The 15,169-nt window shown below is 39.9% G+C and overlaps 1 protein-coding gene across 8 annotated transcripts in view; it reads right to left on the bottom strand.

Moving 5' to 3' along the window:
- Positions 1–15,169, bottom strand: part of CTAGE5 (CTAGE family, member 5) — a 126,545-nt gene that overhangs the window by 43,704 nt on the left and 67,672 nt on the right. For all 8 annotated transcript variants that reach the window (XM_014547540.1, XM_014547541.1, XM_014547542.1 and 5 more), the window contains 6 exons: positions 13,460–13,506; positions 12,003–12,093; positions 9,365–9,503; positions 4,107–4,208; positions 2,884–2,944; positions 2,187–2,222 (listed from right to left, as the gene is read on the bottom strand). In XM_014547540.1, the coding sequence (XP_014403026.1) occupies positions 2,187–2,222; positions 2,884–2,944; positions 4,107–4,208; positions 9,365–9,503; positions 12,003–12,093; positions 13,460–13,506 (476 nt within the window). The remainder of the gene's footprint in view (positions 1–2,186; positions 2,223–2,883; positions 2,945–4,106; positions 4,209–9,364; positions 9,504–12,002; positions 12,094–13,459; positions 13,507–15,169) is intronic.

Genomic DNA, 15,169 nt, shown 5'->3' with positions numbered 1-15,169 from the left:
GTTGCTACTTCATAACTGTAATTTTGCTACTGTTATGAATCATAATGTAAATATCTGATATGCAGGATGTATTTTCATTGGTACAAATTGAACATAATTAAAGCATAGTGATTAATCACAAAAACAACATGTAATTATATATGTGTTTTCTGATGGTCTTAGGCGACCCCTGTGAAAGGGTCATTCAACCCTCAAAGGGGTCGCAACCCCGCAGATTGAGAACCGCTGGGTTAAAGTATGAAATGTTTGCACCTGGCTATAAAGTAAGACATGTTCCTGGGAAGAAGAAACTGCAAGGAGGCTAGCTGTCCCTAGGGAGAGGAAGCCAGCTGTTGCTACATGACATCATTACCCAGTGCCCTCAACCATTTCTGTGGGGTCTGGGCAGCCTCAGCTGTGATTTGGTGGGGTGTTGCTCCAGGGTGGTGGCGGGGCCTATGTCCCACTTGGGGGAAGCCGAGTGTTGCTTTGTGGGTGCCAGGTCCATGGTGCTAGTGCGCGTCATGGAAGCTCCTGCGTTGAGCATCTGCCCCCTGGTGGTCAGTGCACGTCATAGCAACCAGTCGGACACTTAGCACATTAGCCTTATATATAGATGTCACCCAATAGATTCAATAAAATAAAAACTAAAAAGTATGAGATAATATGGGCTAAATTAAAGAAATACTGCTGATTACTTCTTTCTACCTTTCTATATGGTTTGAACTTTTATTTAATGAATATGTATGTGTGTGTGTGTATATATATATGTATACACACACACACACACACACACACACACACACACTAGAGGTCCGGTGCATGGATTCGTGCACCGGTGGGTTCCTGAGCCTGGCCTGCACCCTCTCGCAATCCGGGACCCCTCAGGGAATGTCAGACTGCCGGTTTCGGCCCGATACAACAGGCCAGCAGGGATCGGGATGAAACCAGCAGTCCAACATCACCTGCCACTCCTTCCTGCCACTCCCACTCATCCTGGCCTGCTGCGCCTGCCACAGGCTCACACCCAGTCAGTCCTGATTGGGAGAGGCTCATGCCGTGGCAGCAGCACTTGCCAGCCATGAACCCTGTGTCTGAGCTGAGCACCAGGGGGCAGCTCCTGCGTTGAGCATCTGCCCCCTGGTGGTCAATGCGCACCATAGCTACCAGTCAGACAGACAGTTAGCATATTAGCCATATATACACACACACACACACACACACACACACACACACACACACACACACACACACAGACACACACTAGAGGCCCATGCATAGGTAGGATCCCTAGGCCTGGCCGGCGATCAGGGCTGATCAGTGGGGCAACCGGCGGGATGATCGGGGGACCCCCCGCTGGCACCCGCCTTGGGTGGCCTGGGGCCTGCGGGCTGGGGGCAGCTCCTGCGTTAAGCGTCTGCCCCCTGGTGTTCAGTGCATGTCATAGCATTCTGCCGTTCAGTCAATTTGCATATTAGGCTTTTATTATATAGGATAGATTACAGTAACTCTTTGAAATTGGTACTAATAACATTTTTAAATTATAGGTAAGGAAACTGGTAGTAGGTGATACCAACCAAGACAGTGAGTCCAAACCCCATGTATTCACCCACTGTGCAAACTGCTCTCCTTGAAGACTTCTAGGGACACATCCTCTAACTCTTACAGGGATAATTCTTATAATTACTTAAAATCTGCATCCTTGTGATTTCCTCACACAGTTCCTCTGGAGGACTGACATCACATTTCTTATGATGATCTTTTTCTTAATGTGTATCAAGTAATTCACCACTGAGAATCAGATACTAGAATTTTTAGATTTTTAGAACTTTTAGAACTAAAAAAGGCTTTAGGTACAACTTGGTACCGCTGTTTTATGGAAGAGTAATCAGGCCCTGAGAATTTTAAGTAATTTGTCCACAGTAATTAGTGGCAATCCAGTGCCCTGAAACAATGAAGTCATGAAGATTACATCACCTTCCCCAGAGAGAGTATAAACTCCCTGCAAAGAAGCAATGTGCTGAAAATAGAGAAGGAAAAATCAGATTTTGTGAATAACTGTGCCATAACAAAGTATTAGTTCATAAGGAACATAAAGAAAATTATTTTTTAAAATACTACCTTTATTTTTAGTTCCTTTTATACTGCTCTTTTAAATTAGGAAAAAGAAAATTTTATAAAAGAACCTAAGAGAATTTAATACTTACCCAATTATCATGTGCTTTTTTCTCATGAGAAATAATCTGAAAAAGAAAATCATTATAATACTACTGATAACTACTTTCCTTATATAAAAAACATTCACATCTACCACTATGATTTAGCACACAACTCATAAACTCAAAAATAACTCAAGCATCTCTGAAAAGTCAGTAACATATTAAAGCAAATTTTCATATACATATGCTCTACTCTACTCGTAAAACAAAACTGAATGTAATGACAACTGAACTCTGCCTAGTATATTTCTATTTTATGCAGTAATTAACTACAATATGAGTTGCCAATTAAGAGACACTAGCTGGACTGAATATAAAACCCTAAAGCTTAGATACAGGGTAGGGCAAAAATAGGTTTACAGTTGTAAGTACACAAAATAGTTAATAAATCTACTGTAATAATGATAACCTGCATGTCTTCCATACAAACACCTGTAAGCCTACTTCTGCCTCACCCTGTATGTTATTTGTTTATGCAATTCACATTCCCAAAGCAGCAGAAGACATGGCAACTTCAACAAGATCTCTTTTCCCAGAATCTCTGGCTCCCTAGAAATGTTCCACAACCAAATGTAAAACTTTAAGAAAGGCATACAACTAGTCAATTAACTATATTCCTCATAAAAATAGATATAAATTCAAACAAATCAGAATTGTTTTAAGTTACACACACACACACACATACCTGCCCCTGATAAGAACGAATGGTTCTCTCCAATTCTTCTTCAAGATCTTTGGTTCGCTTTCTATAGGGAAGAAATAATCATTCTACTATTAACATATACTAAGAAATGATATAACACATGCTCTACTGGAAATATTAATTAAAGCACCTAGAATGCTTTTTTTTCATGTAAAAAGAAAAAGTTCAGAACTCCACATGTTAACCACCTTTAAGAGGTTCTAAAGTATGTTTGTTCCTGATATAATTTTAAAATTAATATTTAAGAATGCTACTACTTGGGTTTACCCAAACCAAAAGTCTTAAAAAGATTTATAGGGTACATTGGTTGGTTCATTTTTATTTTTAAGACGTATGATCTTGGAAGATTTACTCAGATGTCTTTAATCTTAATAGAACTGTAGAAAATTAATGACCACTGTGAAATATAAGACTAACAAGATAATTCCTTCTTTTGGATAAGACTCAGCTTAAACTCCCTAATGGAAGTTTCATAACTATCTGGTATACTGCTGATAGACTTATCATCTTACAAACACTTTTTCAGAACTTTACTTGTGGCATAACTTCTTTTTGTGGCATAATTCTTAAATTCATTAATACTGTATACATTCTTCCACATTTGTACCAAAGAGGAAAGATTTTTTTTAAATTAATGGCTATTCACAATTTTCTTGACATTAAAATACAATAGGGTTGCCTGTGTTCAAATATAATTAATGTGAGAGATTTAAAATCTCACATACTGAAAGAAAAGCATTTTTCCTTTTTAAAATTTCTGTGTAATTGTATTACAGCAACACATCTAAAATCAGGAAACAAAATCAGGAAACAAAAATACATTTTTTAATTTTTTGTTGTTATTGCTATATTATTTTTTCTGATATTGGGCTTTTGGATACCCTCCCCACCCCAAAAAGAAAGGGGTAAGCCCAGATGGGGTAGCTCAGTGGTTGAGCGTCAACCCATGAACTAAGAGGTCACCGGCTCGATTCCTGGTCAGGACACATGTCCAGATTGTGGGCTCAATTCCCAGTAGGGGGCGTGCAGGAGACAGCCGATCACCATTTCTCTCATTGTTTCTACCTCTCTATCCCTCCCACTTCCCCTCTCTCTAAAATCAATGAAAAGGAAGGGGAAGGGGAAGGGGAAAGGAAAGGGGAAGGGGAAAGGGAAAGGAAAAGGGAAGGGGAAGGGGAAGGAGAGAGGTACAATATATTTAATACCTATAGGTCTCCAGCTCTTCAGCTGCATGGCTGATCTTTTCATCTGCTTTAGAAAGTTTTTCCTCTTTCTCTAACCGGTAATTTTCTTCTACTGTTAATTTCCTTAAAAAAAAAGTGTTTTATTTCTTTTATTATATGTCATAAAATAACCAATCTTATCTCTTTAATTGTGTCACAACTGGTGCTTCCTATAAAGCAATTTGCATAATACCACTAAGAACATCACATGCAAGAAAAACAAAGTACCTGTGTATTTCTGGCATGGAATTTAATATTACAAACTCAAGTTATAAAGCTTCGTCTAATAACAGTACTATTAATATAAAAGTTTCAAGAGTTTTCTATAAGAACTAGAGGCCCGGTGCATGAAAATTCATGCACACGGGGGTCCCTCAGCCCAGCCTGCGCCCTCTCACAGTCTGGGACCCTTGGGGGATGCCCACCTGCTGGCTTAGGCCTGCTCCCTGAGAACAGATGATCTAAAAGAAATAATCATATCCTTGGATAAGGATTTGTTAAAAAGGCAATGGGCACATGAAAATTCATTGCTGGTGGGGCTGAGGGGACTGCGGGACTTCAGCGGCAGATGCGCGGTGCGGCTGGGCCTGGTTGGAGGCGGGCCCAGCTGTGCCATGCACCTGCCACCCCTCCCCCACCCCATGGGGCTGAGGGGACTGGGCGTCGCCATCTTGTGGCTGTGAGCATCGCCATCTTGTGAGGGTGTGGCAGTCAATTAGCATATTTCCTCTTTATTATATAGGATTCATCATAAAATTAAGATTATCAAAAATAAATGTTAATAAAAATTATTATGACTATGTTACTTATGAAGACTTCTTATATAAAGAAGCATTATATTTATTAGACAAGAAGTCACCAACTAATGAACTGTTTCAATAATATTTAAGTTGGTTGTTAAGTTGTAAAATATTGATTCGTCTTCCAAGCACGAGAAACTAAGTAACTGAACCAAGGCATAGAGCTAGCAAGTAGTAGTTCCATTATACTAAATCACCCAAGTTGTTTCACATGGTATCATTAATAACATTGGTCCCTCAAGAAATAGTGAACATCACAGGAAAACACATTTGGCATCCTAACTATGAATGTCTCCCCTTCTTCATGAACTTTGGGGAGGCACATGATAAAAAAAATGAAAAAAATTCTATAAGGCAGCCATAAATGTTTTATATTCTACACACTATATTACCTATTGCTTAGGAAGCACTCCCCACCCAAGTCAATGGTTTCACAGGTGTAAGAAAATAAAAATCATTGCCTTAGGAAAAGCATAAAAGTGTAATTGGTTTAAAGATGAAGAGAAATGCTTTCACAAGCTTTGGCCAGTTTGGCTAAGTGGTTAGAGCGTGGGCCCACACACCCAATGGTCAAGGGTTCAACTCCAGTCAAGGGTACATACTTGGGTTGCAGGTTGGATCCCCGGCCACGGTCAGGGTGTGTGTGGGGGGCAACCAGTCGATGAGTCTCTGTCACATCCATGTTTCTTTTTCTCTCCCTCCCTTCCACTTTCTCTAAAAATTGATGGAAAAAAATATCCTCAGGTGAGGATTTAAAAAAAAAAGGCCTGGCCACTGTAGCTCAGTGGCTGACAGTCTACCTATATATCAGGAGGTCACAATTCGATTCCCAGTCAGGGCTCATGCCCAAGTTGTGGACTCAATCCCCAGTAGGGGGTGTACAGGAAGCAGCCAATCAATGATTCTCTCATCACTGATGTTTCTATCTCTCTCTCCCCATTCCTTCCTCTGTCTGAAATCAATTAAAATATATATATATATGCTTTTACGGACTGCAGATTAAAAATGGCCAGAAATTCTTTGACACCCCTCCCACTGAGAGGTAGTCTATGAACCTTCCCCTTGAATTTGGGTGGGCTTATTAATGATGAAAAAATTACAATGTGAAAGGAAACACAACAATATAACTAAAAAACAATCACATTTTCACATATTAAAGCAACACATCAAGCTTCTATACTATTTCACTTCTCTTCAATACTATATTTTTGAAAAGTGCTAGCAATGCAATATATCAGTAGTAAAAAACATCAATCCAGGATTTAGAAAATGACTCAATCACACTGTATACAGGCAAAATTTTTAAATTAACATTGTATTATTACTATCAACTGTCCATATTCTCCTCTGAAGAACTAGTGTCATAATTCACTGAATTTGAGTAGTGAATATATTAATTTAAATGTAAGAATGGAATATACAATATTTTGGGAATTCAAAGCATTTCAAACTAATGAATGAAATCACAATGTGAACAACACATATACAGCTAGGATTCTATTTAGCTTCCCATTCTTACTTTGAGTATCTACAGAAGTTTTTTCTTTGAAATTTTAAACATTACTCATTAAAATTCTGTAATTTATCATATTTTTGTCCAAAAAAAACACTTACAAGTATTTCTTTCACCTCAATCCCTTATATCTTCAAAAGGCCCTGAGGGTAATGTACTTAGCATGCTAAAGATCATCAAGAAGACTAGTGTGGCTATAACATGGTGAGAGAAAAAGAAAACAAGCTAAAATTAAAGAGGTAGCCAAGGGCCAGGTTTTGTAGGGTCTTATAGGCCATGATAAAGCTTTGGATTATATTCTGAGTGTGATATGAAGGCACCTGGAGGTTCTAAACAAGAGAGTAACAATACTCATTATTTTTAGAAGGGTCATGCTACGGAAGTCAGAGCAGGAAGTTAAGAATATAAAGAGACGCCACTCATGATGCTACGGCAATAAGCCAGATACTAACGTATGATGGCTTGGATCAGGACAGTGGTTGGCAAACTGCGGCTCGCGAGCCACATGCGGCTCTTTGGCCCCTTGAGTGTGGCTCTTCCACAAAATACCAACTTCTGCCCATGGGCCACGAAGTTTCAATCACACTGTACATGCGCGCCCGCACATGGTATTTTGTGGAAGAGCCACACTCAAGGGGCCAAAGAGCCGCATGTGGCTCTCGAGCCCGAGTTTGCCGACCATGGGTATAGGAGAAGGTAAAAAGTACTAGTCAGATTCAGGATACAGGAAAGTTGACAGAATTTGAGGATAGAATAAATATGGGATATAAAAGAGAGAAGTCACCCTGGCTGGTGTGTTAAGTGGTTAGAACCTTGACCCTCGCACCAAAAGATCACTGCTCAATTCCTAGTCAAGGGCACATACTTGAATTACAGGTCTGATCCCTGGCCCTGGTCAGGGCACGTGCGGGAAACAACCAATCAATGTGTCTCTCTCACATCAATGTTACTGTTTCTCTCTCTCTCACCCGCTCCCTCCTATTCTCTCTAAAAATCAATGGAGCCCAGTCAGCATGGCTCAGTGGTTGAGTGTCAACCTATGAACTGGGAGGTCCCGGTTCCGTTCCTGGGCAGGGCACACGCCTGGGTTGTGGACTCAATACCCAGTGTGGAGCATGCAGGAGGCAGCCGATCAATGATTCTTTCTCATCACTGATGTCTCTCTCTCTCTCTCTCTCTCTCTCTCTCTCTCTCTATCTCTCTCCCCCTTCTCTGAAATCAACAAAAATATATTTTAAAAAATAAAAATAAAATAAAATAAAAATCAATGGAAAAAATATGCTCAAGTGAGGATTAACAAAACAAACCAAAAAAAAAAGAGAGAGAAGTCAAGGATGGCTTAATCAGCTGCCATGATCAACTCAGTAAGTAACACTGCCATTTACTGAGACAAGGGTCAATTTTGCAGGAGCAATTTACACAGGAGAAAGGAATCAGTTTTACATATATCAGAGATGGAATTAATGGATAGAGTGCAATTACTAGGATGTCCACCCAGATTCCCTGACCTAGCTTACAGTATTAGGAACTTTAATTAGCAATAATTTGCTGATTAACTGTAATAAGTTAAAAAGGATTTTGTGAACTAGTCTGCAAAGTCCAATATCATTTACACATTTTCTTGTTTGAAGAAAAAGTATTTCAAGATCAAATAACTTTCTTTAAAAATTAATTGATGAGCCCTAGTCAGTTTTCTCAGTGATTAGTGTCAGCCTGCAGACTGAAGGGTCACAGGTGAAATTCTAGTCAAGGGCATGTACCTCAGTTGCAGGCTCGTTCCCTGGCCCCAGTCAGGGTGGACGAGGTTAGCAACCAGTCGATGTCTCTCTCTTACATCAATGTTTCTTTCTCTGTATCTTTCCCCCTCCCTTCCATTCTCCCTAAAAAATCAATGAAAAAAAAAACATCCTCTGGTGCCCAGCCAGTGTTGCTCAATGGTTGAACATCAATCCATGAACCAGGAGGTCATGGTTTGATTCCCAGTTAGGACACATGCCTGAGATGCAAGCTCCATCCCCTGGTAAGGGGCATGCAGCGGATTGATGATTCTCTCTCATCGTTCATGTTTCTATCTCTCTCTCCCTCTTCCTTCCTCTCTCTGAAATCAGTAAAAATGTATTAAAAAATACATATACTAGAGGCCCGGTGCATGAAAATCCATGCACTGGAGGGGGAGGGGGGTCCCTAAGCCCAGCCTGCCCCCGCTCATAGTCCAGGAGCCCTCAGGGGTGGGAGGCGACCCGGTGATCAGGGGAAGGCGACATCCCATCACACCTCTGCTGCTGCCACTGCCAGCAGCACAAGCCTCAGCCGGCCCTGGTTACCTGAGCCTCGGGCCGGCCCTTGGTGGCTGGGGGGCTGAGGGGACTGGGTGCCGCCATCTTGTGGCTGTGGGCACCACCATCTTTGAGGGCAAGGCAGTCAATTAGCATATTCCCTCCTTATTGGCCCGCCATCCCGCCATCTTTGCGACAGCATGAGGGTCAATTAGCATATTCCCTCTTTATTAGATAGGATACACACACACACACACACACACACACACACACACACATAATCTCTAGTGAGGATTAATAAAAAAAAATGAATTGATGAAATATAATCCAATCATAAACAGAACTTCGGCTAATCACATAAACTTTACATCAGTGGTTCTCAACCTTCCTAATGCCGCGACCCTCTAATACAGTTCCTCATGTTGTGGTGGCTCCCAATTTCATTGTTACAAATTGAACATAATTAAAGCATAGTGATTAATCACAAAAACAATATGTAATTATATATGTCTTTTCCAATAGTCTTAGGTGACCCCTGTGAAAGGGTTGTTCGACCCCCAAAGGGGTCGCAACCCACAGGTTGAGAACCGCTGCTTTATATGCAATATTTCACTTGCCATTCAATGAAGATATCAACATATATTTTATTACCTATGAAGTGTCATTTCATTTTCTTGATATAGTTCAGTCATTACTTTAAGTTTGTGCTGAAGCTTTTGATTCTCATTTTCAAGATGTTCATTTTCTGGTTGCAAACATGCTTGTTCAGTCTGGATATTTTTAATATACTCTATGGAAAAATTTTAAAAGTCAAAATCAAACGTTTTGAGTTGCATATTAACATTTCATACAGATAAAAATTACCAAAAATAATTAATTACTAATAAACAATATTCTTTCCAACAACAACAGAAAATCTGTAAGGTATTTTTAAATTTACACCTGTTGACTTAAGCTTTAAACCATTGCCAGGAACAGTCACTTAACAGATAATAATGATGGATATTAACTTTATTAAAATTGGATCATCCCTATTTAAAAAAACACACAATAAACCAATACTTAAAACTTCATTATATCTTTGTACTTCTATTATAACTATTTTGTTTGTTTCAAATCCTCTGTATCTTAAATGATTACCAAAGAGGGAAAGCAGTTTAGAAGAAAACCTTCATGTTATGAACAGAGAAAAACAATTGTAGGAATTTATCTCTCATGATCCATTAAAAAAAAGAAAGTTACATTTGGAAGGCGGGTACAAGCAGACACAGTTTCCAAATACTAGTTTTAGAAAACAATAAAGATTTGCCAAGCAATTCTTTGCATTAAGGGATGGGATAACTGGTGAGTAAATTCCTTGGTATTCTGGCACTTACTGAATAGTTCCACACTGAGAGTCTGTTAATACTGTATACTGAAATGCAGCTTCCTTGAAAGCAGGCTCCCTATCTTTTCCTCCAGAGACTTTCCCATGGCTTTTAGTACTATGCATTACATATAGCAAACCTTTAAGTTAATACTACTTTTCAAAATATAAAAATATTCCAACTATCAATACTATGTGAATGAGTCTATGATCTTTTGATCATTTTTTTAATAATCTGTACCTTTTGGATAGTTCAACCTTTTCATCTTTTATTTTCTAAAGCTTATTTCAGGGGCGAGGGGTGTATCCCAATTAGTGGTAGAGTAACCACTAGGTGGTTCAACCTTTTCAAAAAATGTTTTATTATAAATATAATTCACTTATTGTAGAAATTTTTGAAAATACAGATAAGTGAAAAAAAAAGAGAGAAATCTTTCCGTAATTCCATATTCAACAATAACCATTGTTGACATGAGTATGCCCTTCCATTCTTTTTTTATGCAAATTGTTATGATGAAATTATTATGATTTTTTTAATATATTTTATTGATTTTTTTACAGAGAGGAAGGGAGAGGGATAGAGAGTTAGAAACATCGATCAGCTGCCTCCTGCACACTCCCTACTGGGGTTGTGCCCGCAACCAAGTTACATGCCCTTGACCGGAATCGAACCTGAGACCCTGGAGTCCGCAGGCTGACACTCTATCCACTGAGCCAAACCGATTAGGGCACGAAATTATTTTTTTAATTGATTTCAGAGAGAAAGGGAGAGGGAGAAATAGAAACATCAATGATGACAGAGAATTATTGATCAGCCGCCTCCTGCATGCCTTCCACTTGGATCAAGCCCACAACTCTGGGCATGTGTCCTGACCGGGAATTGAACTGTGACCTCCTGGTTCAGGTCCACTGAGCCATGCCAGGTGGGCGAAAAAAAAAATTTTTTTAATATAATGGTATGTTACTTATATCAACTATTTAATAAAAATAAAAATGTTTCGCCCTAGCTGGTTTGGCTCAGTGGATAGAGCGTTGGCCTGCGGACTGAAGGGTCCCAGGTTCGATTCCAGCCAAGGGCACATGTCTGGGTTGCGGGCTTGATCCCCGTTAGGGGGCATGAAGGAGGAAGCCGATCAATGATTCTCTCTCATCATTAATGTTTCTCTCTCCCTCTCCCTTCTTCTCTAAAAGCAATAAAACATATTTTAAAAAAATAAAAATAAATAAATAAATAAAAATGTTTCAATAAAAAAAAAACCCTCCCATTCTACATGTCTAAGAGCACTCCTGCATGTGCTAATATACTAGGCATGTACATTAAAATTTACTATAAACAGACCTGTAAAATATACCACTGCTGGTCAATTTTGCAATTAAAAGATTTTTTTTAAGTTTTAATTTGCTACTTTTTAGTATCTCAAACCATACCACACACATTACACTGAAATTCAAACGTAACTATGGTTTTACATGGTTTTTTAAGTAATTTCATTATTTTAATTTTATATAAATATGGAGGAAACTGCCCTAGCCAGTTTGGCTCAGTGGATAGAGCGCCGGTCTGCGGACTGAAGGGTCCCAGGTTCGATTCCAGCCAAGGGTATATGCCCAAGCTTGATCCCCAGTAGGGGGTGTGCAGGAGGCAGCCAATCAATGATTCTCTCTCATCATTGATGTTTCTATCTCTCTCCCTCTCCCTTCCTCTCTAAAATCAATAAAGATATACATTTAAATAAATACATACATACATACATACATACATACAACAAATAACTCAGGACTAATTTTTTACAAATAAGAAACAAAAGTAAAGAAAATAAGCAACAAATTGCACCTTCCCATAATTGGTTCAATTCATGGTACCATTCTCTATAACGAGATGTAATTATTTAGAAAAACATTAAAACTATGTAGATTACCTACCTGTAAGATCTTCCTTTGTTTTATCTACTTCAGTTAATTGAGTGTATATTTGGTTTCTTTCTCCTTCTAGGGTTTTTAAAGAAGCCTTTAACTTCAAAGAATGGGAGAAGGAAAAAAGCGACATTAATCTCAATATACCATCCCAGCCTTTTGAAGCTCTTTTAACACTTTGATAAAATTATTGCCTAGAACAGTGGTCGGCAAACTGCGGCTCGTGAGCCACATGCGGCTCTTTGCCCCCTTGAGTGTGGCTCTTCCACAAAATACCGACATCTGTGCAAGGGCCACGAAGTTTCAATCGCACTGTACGTGTGCACCCGCACGTGGTATTTTGTGGAAGAGCCACACTCAAGGGGCCAAAGAGCCGCATGTGGCTCGCGAGCCACAGTTTGCTGACCACTGGCCTAGAATATACTAACAATTCAGCTTCCACCTTAGAAAGTTAGCAAAGTCACCAATAGTTGTAAATTTCAGGACAGGGAATGAGAAGATCAGGGATGGATGCTTAAACTGTGGCTACTCTCATTTTACTTATTTTCAACACATAAGGTTTTTTTAATTTTTATTTATTGATTTTAGAGAAAGAAAGGGAGAGGGGAGAGAGAGGAAGAGAAAAACGCCAATTTGTTGTTCCACTTATTTATGCATTCACTGGTTGATTCTTGTATGTGCTCTGACAGGGGATTGAACCCACAACCTTGGCATATAGGGACAACGCTCTAACCAACCTAGCTACCTGGCCAGGGCTTCAATATATAAGTTTGATTAAAGTACTCTTTAAACATTACCAAAACTTCTCAAATAAGGTAAAGACCAGGATACCACTATTAGGATGAAAAAAAGGGATAAACCAGAAGAAAATGAAATTAAGTATTTACTTCTTAAAATAGAATATTGGGGCCCTGGCAAGTATGCTCAGAGGTTAGAGTGTCAGCCCACAGACCGAAGGGTTGCGGGTTCAATTCCCGGTCAAGGGCATGTACCTCAGTTATAGGTTCCCCAGTCCCAGTAGGGGCGAGTGTGGGAGGCAACCAATCAGTGTGTCTCTCTCACATGATGTTTCTTTCTCTTTCTCTCCCCTTCCTCCCTCCCTCCCACCTTCTCTGGAAATCAATGAGAAAAATATCCTTGGGTGAGGATTAAAATAAAATATATATTGAGACCAGAGGAAGAGAAATGCTCAAAGAGAAATTAAAGAAAATAGAGTAAACATTTTTAATATATGCAGACTTTGAAAATTTTTGTTATGATAAATTCTAAAAATTAACAATATGAATTTCTAAAGTTATTATAAAAAAGAAAAAAGCAACTGATGAAGATAATTCTGATCACTACTGAAAATTCTGATCACTTATCTGTTAACTATAAAATGGACTTTAAAAATAGTTACTGAAGATATATGGGTTTAATCCATGTTCTATTTTCTTTTTTTTTTATATTTATGTAGTAATGCAAACCTTAGCAGCATGAATCAGCTTCCTCAAAGCCCCTTTTGGTTCATTATCTATTATAAAAAACAAAAACATAACAATAAAAAGCAATGTCACAAGAGAGGTCTAAATGATTTTATTAATTCACTCAATTAGAGCCTCATAATCCCTCTTCTTGCTACAATAATGAATTTGGTATAAGGCGGAATGGCCTTGGACTTGCCGGTAGAAAGTTAAACCTTAAAAGCACTGATAGTACCACAACATCAATTAACAAGGTTCTTCATCATTAACTCCAAGAACAAAGTTACAGTCCCACAGTCGGGACTATTCTTGGGTTCTTTCACCATATAAAATATGACTGGAATTATACTTCAAATGAAAATAACATTAAACAAGCACGAGTTTTCTCATTAGAAACATTTATTTCTTACAAAATAAAGCGGAACAGAAAAAGTACAAACAAAACTGTATGTATTTACTTTGGAAGTATAACTTTCCTTCAGCACATTGTGATCAAGAAATTTTTTAATCATAACTTCTCCTTAATAAATTTTTTGATTATGCAGGGGTAAAGAGACAGAAAAGAGAAAGGATACAAAAGTCAGAAAAATTATTAGTGGAAACTAGATTGGATATGCATAAGACCTCGCTGTACTCCTTTGCAACTTCCTATGAATCTACTATTATGTCAAAATACAAAAAAAAGTTTAAGTCAAAGGAATTAGTTGAGAATACAGTGAGTAACTGGCAATCATAACTTTTTCCTGAGTTTAGAGACTGTAAGCAACAATACCAATAATAATTTGGGATGGCCAAGATTAAAGTACTATAAACATCTGAACTATCTAAATAAAGAAAAAAAGAGTGTCCTGAGGTATTTATCTACTAGAGGCCCAATGCACGAAATTCGTGCAAAAATAGACCTTCCTTTCCCCGGCTGCCAACACCAGCTTCCCTCTGGCACCCAGGAACCGGGCTTCCCTCGCAGCCCCGGCTTCGTCCGGGAAGGACGTCCAGAGGTAGTTTGGCTGTATGATCTAATTAGCATATCACGCTTTTATTATTATAGAAGATACTAGAGGCCCGGTGCACAAAAATTTGTGCGCGAGGGGGCTCACGCTTTTATTATTATAGAAGATACTAGAGGCCCGGGGCACAAAAATTTGTGCGCGAGGGGGCGAGGGGGGATCTCTCAGCCCAGCCTGTGCCCTCTCGCAGTCTGGGACCCCTCGGGAGATAACAACCTGCTGGCTTAGGCCCGCTCCCGGGTGGCAGAGGGCAGGCCCAATCCCTAGGTGCAGCCCCTGGTCGGGCTCAGAGCAGGGCTGATTGGGGAGTTGGGGCGCCGCCCTGTCATGCACAGAGCAGGGCGGATCGGGAGGTTGCGATGCCACCTTCAGTCACACTCAGGGTAGGGCCAATTGGGGGGTTGGGGCACCGTCCCCTGTCACACTCAAGGCAGGGTCGATGGGGAGGTTGCGGCGCCACCCCCTGTCACACACAGAGCAGGGCCGATCAGGGGGTTGGGGCTCTGTACCCTGTCACTCACAGAGCAGGGCCCATCAGGGCCGGTGGGGCTCCGTACCCTATCACGCACAGAGCAGGGTCGATCTGGGGGTTGGGGAGCTCCCCCCTGTCATGCACAGGGCAGGGCCCATCAGGGGGTTGGGGAGCTCCCCCCTGTCACGCACAGAGCAGGGCCGATCAGGGGGTTGAGGAGCTCCCCCCGTCACT

The sequence above is a fragment of the Myotis brandtii genome, unplaced genomic scaffold (assembly GCF_000412655.1).
Source record: "Myotis brandtii unplaced genomic scaffold, ASM41265v1 scaffold479, whole genome shotgun sequence".
In the NCBI taxonomy this organism is placed as follows: Eukaryota; Metazoa; Chordata; class Mammalia; order Chiroptera; family Vespertilionidae; genus Myotis; species Myotis brandtii.
Note: the sequence above shows the minus strand (reverse complement) of the source record. Positions and strands in the feature narration are given on the sequence as shown.